The 18525-nt window shown below is 36.3% G+C and overlaps 1 protein-coding gene across 1 annotated transcript; it reads left to right on the top strand.

Annotated features, from left to right (window-relative positions):
* The first annotated feature begins 17004 nt into the window (after window positions 1–17004).
* On the top strand, window positions 17005–18163 carry Vmn1r232 (vomeronasal 1 receptor 232). Its single transcript, NM_134193.2, has one exon. It carries the CDS (start codon window positions 17032–17034, stop codon window positions 18085–18087), a length of 1056 nt encoding a protein of 351 aa, NP_598954.2. The 5' UTR covers window positions 17005–17031; the 3' UTR covers window positions 18088–18163.
* The last annotated feature ends 362 nt before the right edge of the window (window positions 18164–18525 follow it).

The following is an 18525-nucleotide window of genomic DNA, read 5'->3' as shown; positions in this document are numbered from 1 at the left end:
CATTTTTTTTCAGCTGAGGGATATCTAGGTTATTTCCAATTTCTGGCTGTTATGAACATAGTTGAGTAAGTGTTACAAGTAGAAGTTTCTAACCCAAGACCCCCATACATGTGTGTTGGAAGTGTACTGCCACAGGTAATACAGAATGATGACCCTTACAGCAATGTAAATAAAAGATCAAAGTAGTCTCAAAAATCAAATGCATAAAAAACCCTCAGAAAATATGAGTTCTTACCTCATGATTGCATTTATGCAAAGTATAACATAGGATGGTATTGATCAAATTTCTTAAAGGTCAACAGATATGAACCTATGTCTCCATATTCACATTCAATTACTGACTTAATATTATAAAATTATAACAAATTTAATTGTCAGTGTTTTATTTCTATTTTGTGCTGTGGAGGAGTTCATATGGGATCTCACCGTAAGTATAAGCTGGAGCTAGACTAGATCTTTCTACAATCCTACTACCTCAGTCTATGAATACCTAGACTTGCCACCCCTAGGAAATATTCAGTTATATAATGCACACAATGTATACAAAGGTGAGTTACATTTGTGAATTCTACTGACATTTTGTATAACCTATCAAAAAACACCCCCAAATCAAAAACAACCAGAATTAAGTTGCTGGACAAATTGCTTAGAAATGATGGGTAAAGCCGGGCATGGTGGTGCACACCTTTAATCCCAGCACTCGGGAGGCAGAGGCAGGCAGATTTCTGAGTTCGAGGCCAACCTGGTCTACAAAGTGAGTTCCAGGACAGCCAGGGCTATACAGAGAAACCCTGTCTCAAAAAGTCAAAAAGTCAAAAAAAAAAAAAAAAAAAAAAAAAAAAAAAAAAAAGAAAGAAAGAAAGAAAGAAAGAAAGAAAGAAAGAAAAACAAAAGAAAAAAAAGAAAAAGAAATGATGGGTAATAAGTAGAGGTTCTATACAGAATGAACAATAAGAGCTACAGAGACAGATCACTAAGTAAGCAAAGATTGATGGATATTAATGCCATTGTGAACTCATTATAATACTCATATGAGTAGGGTCCTGAATCTTTGTTACTGTTTTTGATATTGTGTCCTTCTTCAGGTAACTAAATCATACTGAAAGGGCATTTTCATGATATACACAATGTTACAGAAGAAAATTAAAAAGAGTTCATGCATGCGAACTTCTTAAAGTCTACCTACCTATAATTCTTGGCTTGCCGAGGTGGTTGGGCATATGGTTAGGAGCATGCTGCAGAAGAGTCTGCCATGGGATGTCTGTGAGAATAGAAATACAAATTATAGGCACTGAAAAACACTCCAATCTAAGAACTTCCACAGCATTGGAGATACCTTGAAATCAGTGACTAGGATGTAGAATACAACAAATGAACTGAGCACAATGCACTTAACTCTCATTCAATGAACACAAAAACAAAATGATGGGAAGAGTGATTACTTTTGAACTTCTCATATTTCCCAGTATCTAAGTTACTCTGTCCATTTTCCATGATTGTTACTTGTCTTCAGAGCCACAAGAATTTTAAGTGGAGCACACAGTGTGACCATATTTATTGCAACAACAAAGTATTCTCACTAACAAGTGTTTGTTTAAGGATTCACTGTCTTAAGAGGCTTCCTAATGTTTAATTGACAAAAGAGAAGTGATCATCATCACTGTATAGCCAAGTTCATTTGTTATCTTCCACAATTTCTGTAAATGTTTGACGTGGCCAATGATGTTCCTTTTGTGACCAAAACAAGGACTGAGAGAAGACTTTGTAGATGATTGCATTAATTCAAAAGTTCTGTGGACGTGTTGGTCTTCTTATCCTTCTACTGGGTATCCTGACTTGCTACAGGAGATGGCCACTTCAGGTTCAGTAGCTGCACTGTTATGAATCGTAGCTAAGGTTCTAGACTCCTAGAATTGAGTTGATTTCTTGAAAGCCTCCCGATCTCAAGTATCTGGGACTTCATAAAGATTTTCTAGCAACCCCCATTCTGTCTAAAAGCAATGCAGGGACAAATGTACTGAAGGAATATCCAATCAATAAACAGTATAATTTGAGACACATCCTATGGGCAAGCAACAATTCCTGACACTGTTAATGATACTCTGTAGTGATCTCAGACAGGGACCTAGCACAACTGTCCTCTGAGAGGCTCTACCCATATTGATTTCGGACAGGGGCCTAGCATAATTCTCCTCTGAGAGGCTCTACCCAGCAGTTGACTGAAACAAATGCAGAGCCTCACAGCCAAACATTGAACAGAGGGAGGAGATGCTTATGGAAGAATTGGGGCGAGGATTCAAGGTTCGGAAGGGGATAGGAACTCCAGAGTCAACAAACCTGGGAGTTCTCAGAGACTGAGACACCAACCAAAGAGCATACATAGGCTTGACCGAAGCCTCTGGAACATATGTAGTAAATGTGCTGCTTGGTCTTCATGTGAGTCACAATCAACTAGAGCTGTGGCTGTCGCTAAATCTGTTGCCTACCTGTGGAATCTGTTTGCCAACAGGACTGCCTTGTCTGGCCTCAGTGGGAAAGTATGCTCCTAATTTGGCAGACACTTGATGCAACAGGGTGTGTGAGTGGGATATATGGGGGTGCCTATCCCCTTAGAAGAGAAGGGGAGGAGGGATGGAGGAAGGGACTCTGTGAGGAGGGACCAGGATGGGGGGACAATAATTGGGATGTAAAAGAAAGAAAGGAATGAATGAATGAATGAATGAATTAATGAACGAATAAATAAATAGAAGAAAGGTATGTTTGTACATTTGGTGACTTGAGAAATGAGAACATGACCTGGAATGAATGAATGAATGAATGAATAAATAAATAAATAAATAAATAAATAAATAAATAAATAAATAGAAGAAAGGTATGTTTGTACATTTGGTGACTTGAGAAATGAGAACATGACCTGGATCCTTGTACAGAGAGCTACATAATTTTGTATTCAGTGATGCCACATTTTGAAATTCTCAACTTATGTTCAATTTATTTCTACTGCATTCTAAGTTAATATGATAATGTAAACTATAGTCATCCTTATATTTTCTAGATCAACAGAAATTGCCTATGTCTAAGTTGAATTTTTTAAGCGCAAGAAAAACCCAATTTTATTTTTTGCATTAAATTATTCCTATAATTTTATGGTAGAAAACATGGTTTTATCCCTCAAATAAATACTTGAACAGTATTATTTTCATGAGACTTGTTCAAAATTCATGACCATCTCTGAAACATAAAAAACTAACATGTTAAGTAACACTGTAAACTGTTTTTGCATACACTTTAAAATTACTTAATTTTTGTACAACATAATCACATAATTTTCTCTTCCTATTATTCCCTTCAAAACCTCTCATATGCCCTGCCTTGCTCACTTTTAAATTCATGGCCCATTTTTGAATACTTATTACTACACACACACACACACACACACACACAGAGAGAGAGAGAGAGAGAGAGAGAGAGAGAGAGAGAAACACACACGCACATATATGCACACACATACATATATGTATATATGTAACACATGTATATATGTGTACATATACACATACATATGTCTCTTTTTGTATATTCTTTAATACAAAATAAATATGCACAGTCTATATAATGCTACCTGTATGTATGTTTTTAGGATTATCTATTTGGGGTATAAGACCATAACAAATTGAGAGGTAAAGTTGTGGAGCCCAGGTCTAACTGGTACATATATAGTTGAATGCTTGCATATAAGGTTCACAGGTCATTTCTGAAAAGGTGGAAGAGAAAGTGTAAGAGTAGAAGATATGAGAGTTTATGATGACCCTGTTTCTTCTAGGAATGTTAAAAGGCATACTCATAAAATCTCTCCACACCTAAACATGATCTGAATAAGAATAAAAGAAACATGATAATATCATATACTTTTGGTCTAACCAGTGGAGAGGCAAAGATAGGAAGTTATTTTTCTATAACTGACTGGTACACTTTGAATTTTAGGCAAGTGAAAGACATTGTCCCTAAAAGAAACAAAATTAGACTTGTCTAGGGAAGGTCAACTGCGTTTGTCTTCTGAATTGACAACCACAATTGAATGAGACCACACCTGGACTCACAGTGCAAGTGAACACAAATACATGTACACAAACATAAAAAAGTAAAATTAGATTATTAGTAACATAGAATTAAAGGCTTGTATTTATGCTTGTAACTTCTCCTTTGTATCAATTTAATCAAAATATGTGCTGTGAATATAGTTCAGTGATCACATCTTTGCCTGGCATGTCCAGAGTTATAGGCACCAATAACAGTCATGAAAACTGGTTAACCCACTATGAATTTTAAGTGACATCTGATTATCACCAACCAAGGGGAAATAATAGATAATACATTCTTCCTAGATGAGCACTGTACAAAACTCACCATAACAATGTCACCTTTTCTTCAACATGTGTTTATGAGTTCATGATGGAGAACAACCTCTTCAGTCATCACATCACTGATTTTTAGGAGCAATGCAGGTTTTGTCCAGGACATATATGCAATTCTGTACAAAAATATTTTTTTACTATAAAGGCAAGTTCAGATTATAGTTTCTATCCAAGATTAGATGACCATAATTTCCTTTTAATCGTTAGTAATCAGGTGAAGCTTATATCCCAGCACCTGATTGTCATATTGAAAAAATAACGTAGGATTCACATAAATTATGGAGAACTGGAAATGTAAATCACACAATTACTATACCCCCAAAGCATCTTTGAGGACAAATTCAATATATCACTGGGATGACTCACCAATAGCAAGCATCAGACAAGATTTTATCACACCATGTTGAGGACACCATGGATTAGCACCAGATGAGAGATACGTTCTCTTTAGCAAATGTGCTCATAGCCCAGAAAGTTTTCTATTTTGTTAGCTGAAAATTGCATGTGTTTCCTTTCCAGAATTCCTTCTCCAGCCTTGAGCACTTGCCAGACCTCCTCATTGTTTTTCTTTTCACAGACTCAGTGCAAGCTGCATACCTCGATCCTTTCTTCAGCAGAACATTCAGCTCCTGTGTGTGCAGATCCTGGCATGACAGCCAGCATTGTGGGAGAGAGAGGGAGATTAACCTTGAGATAGAGGTTCACAGCTCTGTGATTTCATCTCCCTCAGAACTGTAATCTTTATCTCACCTGAAATGACAATGACAACACTTGCATTGAGATTCAAGAACTTTTCTGAGACTTCTTCCTGCTGGTAATCACCAAAGATCATTTGTTATTTCTCGTGAGTGTCTCAAAAGATAGTGTTTGGAAAGCCTCCTAGGATTTCAAGATCACAGAAGGCTGACAGGGACAGTAGGTGCCTGGAACATCGGGATTTGATATGTGAGAGTGCACACAAAGAAGCCAGTGTGTATCATTGGATTTCAGATTTCTCTGTGTTCTACTACATAAATAACCTATTAAAACTCAGATTCCATGGATGTCCAATTTTAGAGCACTCATCAAAGCAAAGTCAGTCAGGAATTCAGGGATATCTAATAATCTTTCATTAAGAGGGAACCATAAAATCATAATCTGTACCAGAAACTCTTGCTTTCTTTCTACAAGTAGATGATGAATACAACTATAAATTAAGGGACTTAAACATGCCAGAAAACATTACAAATATCAGTCCAACAATGCCAAGGAGCCTGAACTCTAATAAATTCTAATAAAATTGTCCATATGTAACTATTCCACATAACATTTTACCAATACTCATAAAATATCACATAATTTAGCTGTTCTTTCTTTTTTCCTGTTTTTTCCTTCATTGTTTTTGGATACACATTTTGTAATGGTTACTATTTTTGCTGCACACAAAGGGTGCAGTGTCATAATTAAATGTATGTATACAATGTGTAATGAGAATATCAGTGTAGTTAGCTAGAACTTTCCTGTTCTTTATTTTTCTTTTTCGTTAATTTGTTCATTTACACATATACATATACATATGCCCTAGATCTGTCCCATGCATCCTCTTGGTTGGTGGTTGGACTTGGAACTCCATGAATTTAGGTTAGCTGATTCTGTAGGTTTTCTTGTGCTGTCCTTGACCTCTTTGGTTCCTTTAATTCTTCCTCCCTTCTTCCACAAAATTCTCCAAGATCCATTTAATATTTGGCTGTGGGTCTCTGTATCTGTGTCCATTAGCTGGTGGGTGAAGCCTTTAACAGGACAGTTATGCTAGGCTCCTTTCTGCAAGTATCTCAGGATATTATTGATAGTTTCAGGGGCTGTCTCTCTCCCAGTTTCAGGAATGGTGCAACATCTTTTAGGTATATGCCTAGAATAGTATAGCTATGTCTTGAGGTAGAACTATACTCTCTGGGAAATCACTAAACTCATTTCCAAAGTGGTTCTACAAGTTAGCATTCCTACCAGCAATGAAGGGGTGTTTCCCTTGATCCACATCTTTGCCAGCATGTGCTGTCTCTTGTATTTTTGATTTTAGCCATTCTGAAGAATATAAGATGAAATCTCAGAGGTGCTTTGATTTGCCTTTCTGGTTAAGGACTTTGACCATTTTTTAAAAGTGCTTCTCAGCTATTAGAGATTCTTTTGCTAAGAATTCTCTGTTTAGCTCTTTACCTCATTTTTAATTAGGTTATTTGGTTTGTTTGTGTACAATTTCCTGGGTTCTTTATATATTTTGGCTGCCTGCCTATTGCTGGATGTATGGTTGGTTAAGATCTTTTCCTATTCTGTAGGCTGCCATTTTGTACTATTTACCACGTCCTTTGCCTTCCAGAAACATTTCAGTTTTATGAGGTCTCATTTATTTTTTATTTTTTTAAGAATTATTTATTATTCACTTTACATCCCAATATCAGGCCCCGTCTCCTCCCAGAACCCATTCACACAGATCCTCCCTCATTCTTCCCTCTGCCTCTCCTCTGAGAAGGGGGAGACCCACTCTAGGTACCATCCCAAGAGCCCACACCCCACTATCTGGGTCACACCACACACATCAAGTCAATGCAGGATTAGAAGCATCCTCTCTGAGGTCGTATAAGGTAGCCTAGTTATGGGAACAGGATCCATAGGCAGGCATGCAGCAGATTTAGTGACAGCTCTGCTCCAGTTGTTTGGGGACCCGCATGAAAACCAAACTGCACATCTGCTACATATGTGCAGGGAGCCTGGTTCCAGCCCGTGACCACAGTTTTGTTAGTGGTTCTGTCTCTGGGAGCTCCCAAGAGTCGAGGTTACTTGGCCCTGTTGGTCTTCCTCTGGTGACCCTGTCCTCTTTGTATCCCTCAACCCTTCCCACAACTCTTCCTTAAGACTTCCTAAGCTCCATCTAAGGTTTTGCTGTTGGTCTCTGCATCTCTTTCCTTGACATCTGGGTATATCATATTCAGGCATATGACTGATAGAATTACAATTTGTATATACCAGGATATGTCTCTTAATGGTAGATGAACAGGTGGGTCATCATGTTTTCTTTGATTTATCTGAAGGCTTCTATGTAAGATGAGGCTTTATCTCTCATGTTTTACTATTATTGCCAATAAAGGTCTTTATGAAATATATTACTTTTGCTCATACATTTTTTTTTCATTGGATAGGTAAGGCCAAGTGAGTTGCCAGGAAACAAAAATCTGGATCATCCATTCAAATTAGCAGCAAGAAGAATGGAAGAGCTATTGTTTGCATCTACATAGCTAAGGTGGTAGAGGAGAAGAAAATGTGAAAAGCCAAGGTTTCAGTGATAGAACACTAAATCACCTAAAAGAGTTGTCAGAGATTAATACCTAGTTTCTACCTACTGAAATCCTGCCCTGACTCATAACCAGCTATGCCATTGTGTATCATGTCTGACATTACCATAAACTCCAAAAATGATGATATAAACTTTCTACAATGAGTTCAAACCAAGAGTCTGAGGAGGAGACATTGAAGCCCTAAACTGTATTCATAAATAAATAAGAATTGTTCAAAGACAGCACTATTTTAGAAAGATGAAAAAGGAGAACAGGAAAATAAATGGAGATGTGAAACACAGAAAGAATGAATGAGTTTGAAGAGGCCAGGATATATTTCAAGGGCTATTGAGCCATGTATCAGATATTAGTAGTCAGAGTTCAGAGACAGGCATTAGTGTCATGAAAAAATTGATATATCTAATCATTGTAAACTATAAAATTATATGCCATAATGTCAGGCACACAATTGGAAAAGGCTTTGGTATTTCAAGTGAAGACAAATAGAAAGCAACTATCATAGTAATGGATTTGACTGTGTGGAGTGGCTGAAAAAAAAAAGATGCACCACAGGAAGAGGACAGGTTAGAGTATAGACTAGGAAAAGGTTCACGTCAAGGATGATGAATATGTATGAATTTCTAAAGGTGACAGGTATTGGAAAATGGAGGACTGGGCAGGTTTCTTTGGTCACAACACCTGACTTAAGATCATAAATCATTTGCCAAATCAGGTGCCTATATGTACTGAACAGAGTCATCATCAAGGACTAGTGATGTTAGACCAAGGAGAAACTCCAGAGCCTCTAGCTTAACCACTTTCTCTCCAAACATAGCTTGCTAAATATTGATATTGCAAGGATTTTATCAGATGCCTAGTTGTTTAGGTTATGCTATGAACAACTCAGCTTGCTGATGAAAACGCCTAATGGATACAATGCCATACAACAGTATTACTGTTAAATAAGTCAGGTTGAAGCTATGACATGTTCACAAATTCTTCACCATTACTTGATCAGTTATGCTTTTACATTCAAGAGAGTAGGACTGTCCAGCTGAATGATAGCCACATAAATGCAGCCCTAATTCGATTGTGCCTGAGCAGTTGGAGACCATGATATTCATAGTTGGACAAACCTATATACACAGGACACTTACAGACCCATAGTTTCCCTCAAGGTCTATTCTTATTCCTGTCTTTTAAAAAGCTCATCTGAAACTCATAGATGACACATTGTAATTCTGGACCTCTGAAAGATAATGTTCCACATATAGTGCTATCCTATCTCTTTGACTTCAGAGGATAAAAGTGACTCAATGGCCACCTGGCTGTTGACACTTTATGGCCACAGCTCATCCTGCCTGACACAGAGTTACGGACATGTGGCCCCACATCGACTGACATTAAAACTCAGTAGCAGCTTCCAAAGACACTCATGCATGTTTTGTGGTTACCGCTTTCCAAGAAGGACCTTTCATATAGCATAAGGCCATTCTCCATTCAGTACTTTTTATGTCACAGACCATTGTTCAACATGGCAGTCAGTCAGATTTGGAATGGTTTAAAGTTTATCTTCAAGGAATCTGAGTAATAATATGTATATAGATATGTTTTTATTCAGAGATATATTTTATCCATATTTGCCCCTCATCCCTTACTTATTCTTTCCTCCTTGTAACTCTGTAATATACAGTATACAATTTTTCATCTGAAGTTTAAATCATTGGTGTTTTTCTCTCAGGTTGAGTGAAATGATACAATTGTAAAATGTTTGGTAAACACAAACTCACAAGAAAGGCAAAGATAAACATGCTGAATAAATCTTCTGGAGCCTATGAATGTGGAGTTACCCATGGCTGAGCTTTAAGCCTCTGGCCCTTTCTACATACCAACTTTGCTTATCAAGTTATATCATAACATGCCTGATTGTCCTCCACTGCCCTTTTTCTTAGAATTCTGAATGTCTCCAAGAATTCTGTATCAAGTTAGCTAAGGACATTGCTGTGGACATGGTAACATTATTTGCAACTTTGTGTGTCTAAAGGTGCCTTGGTGAACTTCTGCCATGATTGTAAAGTACTTCTTTTTTACTTAGTTTTTTTTTTGTTTGTTTGTTTTTAATCACAGTACTTCCAGGGATATGTGAGTCCTTGTTTAGTGTTTCTTGATTGGGAACAAATGACAGATTAAAGCAAGGGTGCCACTTAAGAGCAAACTCGATAAACCAAATAATTTTACTGGGATTCCTTAAAGAAATATTGATGAGGGGTTACTCACAGGACAAAAATGATTTGAAGGCATAGGCATCACTAGAGCTTACTCCATTCTGTGACTAGATATCACATCATAATAACCTAATGTTAATATTTTGATAAATGAAAATAGTATTACTACCATGACTCCTATTGACTTTCTATTAAAATCGTACTTTACAATATATTTTAATTTTTCTTAGATGAGTTTCTTTAAGTAGGTGGTAGCTAACACAGAGATCCTCACCAACTGATGAATGATGAAAGTACCACAGAGTTCTGAGACATAAATGAGACATATACATTAAATATACTATTTGAGATTTATTGAACTTTTCTGAAGTGTAACTGGAAAGGTAATAAGAGGCAGAGGTAGTTGATGACATCAAGAAAACAATGTTTTTCTAGAAATAATTGGTCATATTTATGTGCGAGTATGACAGCTTAATGAAGACATATGCAAGTCCAAGATTGAAACAATCCCAAAAGAGATGAAAATGTGGGAAAAACCAGAAATCTAGCAGAGGCACTATTAGCATTTGATAGCTGTTGTAGAGGGAGTGTCAGTTTGTTTACTGTAGTGACCTCTGATAGGTGGTCACCAGAACAGGTCCTACTACTTGTATTCTGTTGTTCTTGGAATTATTCATGCTGAAGATTTCTTTCTTTATCCTACCATCAGATTACTGTGTTGTGTGTTTCCATGCAAGTTGTTTTCTATGAGTTAGCTCCTTGGTAGACCATGAAATTTTAACTCACAAAATATTAGTAATTTTGTAAAATCCTGCTTCATCATTCTTTGGCTTATTTTAACCAAGATGCCTTTCCTGTGATAAGCTGGAATGATAAGTACAATTTTCTGTTTCCAAATTATTCTAGTGAATTATTGAATCTCTGGGAAATATGGGAGCTGAGGGCAGAAAGGATGACAAGTGATCCTTCTTCAAAATCTAGTTCACCAATTCTCTATTAGCTTTAACCTTTCAACACTGTAATGAATAGAGGGTACATTCTAATCTTTTAGATTTTAAGTCTATTCACTAATTTCTGAACAATGAATGCTCACTATTTTTCTAATAAAAAAAACCTGTAGTTTTCTCAGGTATTTATTCCATGATTTTAAATTAGGAAAGAAGTAGTGGGTTATGTGACATTTATGGAATACTGGTGACTTATTTTTGGGGGTGTAGTTATATATGTAAATTTTTATAACAATAGGATTGTGTTCAGGCTTCTTGACAGCTGGGATGACATTTGTACTTTTTCCTAGCATATTAAGTACCTCTGAATCAAGTTAATTTACAACATGTTGTACAAAGAGGGCAATAGTTTTTAGTGTGGATTTGATGTCATGTTTTCCTCTTACTGATATTTCATTAGCTATCACTTAACTTCTGCCTGAATCTTCTTTGTTCTATCTTAGTTCTTTAAAGGGAAACACTCATGATTTTTGAAAACTAATTGTTTACATTGTACAGATGAACCCAGAAAACATTAGAGTCCAAAGAGACACACACGTTTCTTTGTAAGACTTTCACACATCAATGTATGCTGTTCTCAGCACTGTTTCTTTGTGCAAGCCTTCAGTGACCATGGGATCCCAAGAGGCTCTCCAAAGACTTTGTCTCTTTTGAGACAGTGCAGGTGAGATAGCTTCCAATTCTGAGGGAGATGAAGTCATAAAGTTATGAATCTTTATTAGGGTTTTCTCTCTGTCTCTCTTACAGTGCTGATAGTCATGACAGGAGCTGTACACTGAGCTGAAGGTTCTGCTGAGGAAAAGAGTGAAGTATGTGATTTGTACCGAGTCCCTCTCTCTTTTTTATTAATCATTTTATTCATTTAGATTTCAAATGATATCTCCATTCTCCATTTCCCCTCCACAAACCCTCCATCCCATCCCCTTCCCTTTGCCTCTAGGAGGGTGCTTCACTCACCCACTCCTGCCTCACTGCTCTAGCATCCTCCTATGCTGGGACATCAAGCCTCTGTAGAACCAAGGACTGAGTCTCTTAAGTAGAGAAAATAAGTGAGATCTGGTAAGTGCTCATGTCTGGAGAAGGGAGTCTGGAACGGAAACACAAGCAAACAAACTTCAAATAAGGATGAAGAATACTTTTTGGGCTATAAGCAAATTTGCTAAAGAGAAGAGTGTCCCTGACATGGTGCTAAATATGTTCCAAACATTGTGAGATAAAATATTGTCTGATGCTGACTATTGGTTAATTTTCAAATATATTGAATCTGACTTCAAAGCTGCTTAGGGATCATAGCAATTAGGTAATTTCTGTTTCTGTTTTCCATATTTTACATGAATCATACTGAAAATTTAAATACAACAATAATAAATGTTCGGATAAAAGCTTTTCCTGCTTGATAAATATTAAAGTGAAATTATAGTCATCTAATTTTGGGAAAAAACGTCTAGAATCTAAACCAGCTTCTATAGTAAAAACACATATGTATAAAGACTTACATGTATATCTGGAGCAGGACCTGAGAGTCAGTGATGTTCTGACTGCAGATGCTACTTTCTACCTTGAAATTAGGAATATGGGCTGAAGAGTAGATGACATTGTCATGGGAAGTTTTGTAATGCTCACATAAGATGAACATTATGTGATCTCGCTTTATTTAGTGATATTTAGCAGTCTCTAAAATCTTAATATTACATTTCCTGGCTTTCATGTTTGGTATTGTTCATACATGTAAATATGGGCATGGCAGGCAAAGATTTAATCATAGGACTATTCCATATCACTTATTTTCTTCTTTGTTTAAATTTATGCAATTCTAACTTCTCATATTCTCAGACTCTATGTAAGTCTTGAAGTTAAATGACCTCCACAAGCTCTATTTCTAAAAATTTGGGGAGTCATAAATAGATACCTTTAATTTTAAATTGCTAATGTCTTAATTTCTTTAGTTTGTATACTTATATTTTTTTGTGTAGGTGCACGATAAGTTTAGATGTACTTTTCATCAACTGTGTTGATTTATACATGGGTCAATCTCAACTGGGACATGGTCTCTCAGATGCTTGCATCTTGAATTATGCTAGGTGTGCTGGTCTGTGATTCCAAATAACTTCTTGTGTCTGACTCTCCAGTGCTCTGACAAAAGTTGATGATAGTAGCATGTCTATTGTCATTGCTATTCTGTTCACATTTAGGCAGTCATATTGTCAAGGCTCTGACATTCCTAGAAGACACAACCTCAAAGCCAATTAGCCTTTTCTTGGGTTCTTCTTCTTCTTCTTCTTCTTCTTCTTCTTCTTCTTCTTCTTCTTCTTTTTTTTTTTTTTTTTGGTTTTTCAAGACAGGGTTTCTCTGTGTAGCCCTGGCTGTCCTGGAACTCACTCTGTAGATCAGGCTGGCCTCGAACTCAGAAATCTGCCTGCCTCTGCCTCCTGAGTGCTGAGATTAAAGGAGTGCACCACCATGCTCGGTTTTTCACTGGTTCTTACAATCGTACTTATTTGTTTTCTAAATGGTCAGAGAGCCTTATGTGCAAGCATTAAACTGTAAACATCTTAGTAAGAACTGGACTCCAAAATCTGCATTTCATTTTGATGTGATTTTCTGTACCAAATGGTCAATTCTGATAACACAGTATAGGTAGCAACAACATACAGACTGCATTTATGTATTTGAATATATATATATACACATATTTAAATATATGTGAATATATGCATATGAATATATGTGTATATATGTACACACACATTTACACATATGTACATACATATATGTATTTATATATATGTTGCAACAATTATTCAAAAAAAGGCCAATCAGTATAAAAGTGAGCAAGGAAGGTTGTTATTGAGGAAACATTGGAAGGAGAAAATGTTGTAATTACATTATAATCAAAAGAATAAAAAGTAAAATTTAAAAGATCACATGACAACAGATTAGTTATGTATTTTAGGTGAGTTCTGGAGTTTGAATATGCATCCTCCACCTGTGACAGAAGCAGTTTACTGACCAATCTTCCAGTTAACTTCAGTAATCATATATGCCACAATGTTATTTCCCATATTACTTTTTATGTTTCATAGCTATTCATGAGTTTTGAACTCATGAAAACAACACTGTGTTATCCTTTATTTAGATATGTCACTGCATTTTCATCATGGAATCATAAAGATATTTGGATGTAAAAATATTGGGTATATCTCAGTTTATCTAATTTAACATGGACATAGGCAGTTTCTCTTGATTTACACTGTATAAAAACTGTATTTTTATATGATGTGAATTTTGGATACAGTGGAAATAAATTGGTTATCAGTTGAACATTTCAAAATGTAGCTGACATAACATCATTGAGCACAAAATTATGTAACTGTCTGTGCAAGCAGCCAGTCCATGTTCTCATTTTTCAAGTCACTAAATTGCTTCAAATTATCTTTTGAAATTTGGCAATCATCTACAAAGATTTCTTTTAGACTTTATGGATGGTGTGAAATGACATTAGCTACACACTGATTATTGTTACATCTCTTTGTAGTTTTCAGTTAAATTTAGGAAGCCTTTTTAACAAAATAATAACTTAAGTAAGTACTTTTCATCGAGACTTCTTGATTTAAGTTGATATAAATATTACCACATTGTGTGTTCCTGCAAAAACATCCTGTGGTTCTGAAAAAAATGGCAGGTATTAAAAAGTGAAAGAATGACTTACAGATTTGGAGATGGAATGTAAATGATTCAGAGTAAAAATGAAATCATAGGTATTTTCTACTCATATCATTTCACACTGCTCTTCACTGAATAATAGTTAAGGTCCTAACTCATTTTTTATTATTAAATTATTTATTCTCTTTACACACCAATAGCAGCCTCTCCCAAGTCCCCACAGCCCCTAGCTCAACTCACTTCCTTTTTCCTCTGAGAGCTGCGAGGCCCCCCTCCTTATCAACCCACTCTGGCATAATCAAGCAACTGTAGGTCTAGGTTCATTCTCTCCCACAGAGGCCAGACAAAGGGCCTGGAAATGGGATCCTCAGGCAGGCAACAGATTCAGGGACAGCTCTCTCTCCAGTTTTTGAGAGACACACATGAAGACCAAGCTGCCCATCTGCTACTTATCTGCAAGAAGCCTATGTCCAACCCATGTTTTCTTTTTGGTTGGTGGTTCAATCTCTAAAAGCCCCCAAGTGTCCAGGTTCTTTAACTCTGTTGGTTTTCTTGGGGAGTCTTCAATTTTTCCACCAACTCTTCCTTCTAATGTTTGTCTCTCAGTGTATGCACCTGTTTTCATTGGTTGCAGAGAGTCTCAGAGGACAGTTATGCTAGGCTCTTGTCTTCAAGTATAACGAGTATAATTAACTGTCAGGGATTGTTTCTTGTCCACAGGATGGGACTCAAGTTGGGCCAGTCATTCTCTCAGTCTCTCCTCCAGTTTTGTTCCCAAACATCTTAGAGGCAGGATACATTTTGGGTTGTAGCTTTTTGGTTGTGTTAGTGTCCTTACCCTTCCACCAAGAGTCTTGTCTGGCAAAAGTAAGTGGCTTCTTCAAAGTCCATATCTCTCACCACTAGGAGTTTCAGCTAGAGTTCCCTCTGTAGACTTGGAGATGGCACCATCCTAGAGCTTCTCCTGCCTGCCACTGATTTCTGTTCTCTCCCCTCCATCCCTACATGTGATCTCCCTGCTCTGTTCACTTCACCTACCTGGTTCCATCCCTCCTTGACTTCTGATATCTGTTTTATTTCTCCTTCTGAGGGAGAGTAAAACATTGTTCCTTGGACCTTACTTGTTATTGGACTTCTTTGGATCTGTGGTTTGTAGCATGGTAATCCTGTACTTTATGGCTAATATCTACTTATATGTGAGTATACATCATGCATTTCCTTTTGAGTCTACTCCAAGTAGATGGAATTTAAGAAGGTCTAATACATGCTGTGTTTCTAACTTCTTTCTGTAAAATGCTGCATATTCCTTTCATATTTTAATAATATGAATGAATATGCAAAAACCATAAATTATCACAAAGACTCAGGACACAATTTAAAAGAGTGTCATAATTAGTTCATTATATGTATGGCATGAATATTTATGTCTTGGGTTTTTTTAAATATCTAGCCATTTCTCTTTGTTGTTTATTCTACAAAGTCTCCCTCTTTCTTACCAATCACCTTTAAGCAACCATTCAAAAATTTTTATTCTGCTTTATTGTGATAGGATATAAAAAGAAATTCCACTGGAATTCTCAAAGGAAACTCATCTTAGTGAAGAACACCTACATCAAGAAATAAATGATTATATTTGGATTGTAGTACATAGGCTGTGGTAGTGGGATTTTAGAATGTTCTATGCCAGATACAGATAATATTTAGAGTGAGATACTACCTAAACTTCTCCACATCAAAACATAGAAAAAAATTAACAACTATATTTGGTACAATTCTCTGTCCTTAAATCAATACTTTGCTCTGTGGAGTTATGAGTTGGTGTGTGATTATGAGGCTTTAGTTGCATATCTCAATGTAGACCGATGCAGTGTTCTATATAAATGTAATCATAATGTAAATACTCATATTTTCCTGGGTAGTTTTTTGATGCATTTTGTTTTTGTGAATGGCTTGATGTTTCATTTGCTTTGTTACAGATGACCTTGGTGTGTATCAGTTGATACAATTCATCTCTAATGGCCATGTGAGGACATCTCTGGTTAGAAACTAGAGCTAGTTTGCACATTGTTATTTTTGTCTTTGCCCTGTTGTTTTGAATCACCTATTTTCATTCTGTTGTCATTTGGTAAATGTTCACCACACAGCATACAGTTGCTATTGCTCATTCCCAGTATGATTCATAAACTGAAATTCATTCTGGATTGTAGAAGTGAACACTCCTTCCACTTGGACTCACTAACCATCGCGTTTCACAGGATGGAACCCCATTATTATTAATGCTAACATTTCAATAAAATGTAGTAGAATTTCTGTCCATAAATATCTGCATTTATAGGTTTTAACAATTTCATTGATATTTAATGATTTATGATGATGATAAAATATTTGTCTTGAAACAGAGTTCTGCTATGCTATGCTGTGTGACTTGGAAATAGGTAGTACTGTGATTCTTGCACATACATGTCCCAACTTAGAAAACTTACTTCAATACATAGTTCACAAATGTGATTATTACCATAATTTAAAGGAAAAAACGTTGAATGACCTAATGGAGTCCAGGAACATGGCAATAGGAGTAGGACTCTCACTTCAGAGTATACTTGGTATTCTGGGAAATTTCTCTCTTCTTTTCTACTACCTAATCCTATACTACAAAGAACACACATTAAAGATCAGAGACATGATTCTAGTACATGTGCTCACATCTAACTCCTTGATCATTATCTCCAAAGGTTTCCCCCAGATAATGGGAGCTTTTGGGTGGAACCAGTTATTCAATGATGTTGGGTGCAAACTTATTTTATATGTTCAAAGACTTAGCAGGAACATGTCCATTATCACCACTTGTCTCTTGAGTGTCTTCCAGGCAATCACCATCAGCCCCAGGAATTCCCATTGGAAGAAATTTAAAGTCAAATCAACAAAGTTTATGGGCTTGCCCATTTCTCTCTTCTGGATCTTGTTTATGTTAGTAAATATGCTTTTCCCTGTGTATACATCTACCAAGACGAATAGCAAAAACAAGACACAAAAGAGAGATTCTGAATTCTGCCATTCTCTAGGCCGTGACAAAATAGTTGATATACTATATACGGCACTTTGTGTGTTTCCTGAAGTTGTATTTTCTCTGCTCATTGTATGTTCTAGCACCTTCATGATTGCAATACTTCATGTACACAAAAAGAGGGTTCAACACATCCTCTGTACTCATACTTATCCAAGAAGATCCCCTGAAAACAGAGCCACACAGACCATCTTGATTCTTGTTTGCACCTTTCTAGCATTTTATACACTCTCTTCAGTTTTGCAAGGCTATATTGCTCTTTCACATGATCCCAGTTGGTGGGTAATGAATACCACAGCCATCATTTCTATGGGTTTTCCTACTTTAGGGCCATTTGTGATGAGTCGTGATTTCACTGTTTCCAGATTCTGCTTTACCTGTATAAGAAATATAGAGAAAACGTGATATTGTAATAAAACAATAAATTGAAGTTGTTTATTATTATTTTAAAGATGGAGATCACTTGGGTCACTGGTGTCAAAATATCTGCATAATAATAAAATAATATATGGTGAGATTTCATCCATTTGTCATTTCACAGCAGAATAGTTCTATATTCTCCCTTACATGTTATTACCTGAATGGGTCTACAGTACTATGATAATGTGGTTGGTTATTTGTGTTGTATTTTTCCCACTATATTACTTTATTGGGCTCATATCATATCATTTATTTATTTATTTATTTATTTATTTATTTATTTATTTATTTATTTATTTAATCTTATACTCCAGATTTTATTCCCCTCCCAGTCTACCCTCCAAATGTTCCATATCCCATACATCTTCCCCGCGCCCTGTCTCCACAAGGATATCTCACCCCCTACCCTTCCTATCCCACAAG

Source organism: Mus musculus, chromosome 17, assembly GCF_000001635.26.
Source record: "Mus musculus strain C57BL/6J chromosome 17, GRCm38.p6 C57BL/6J".
Taxonomy (NCBI): Eukaryota; Metazoa; Chordata; class Mammalia; order Rodentia; family Muridae; genus Mus; species Mus musculus.
The sequence above is the reverse complement of the archived record's forward strand: the minus strand, read 5'-3'. Positions and strand labels throughout refer to the sequence as shown.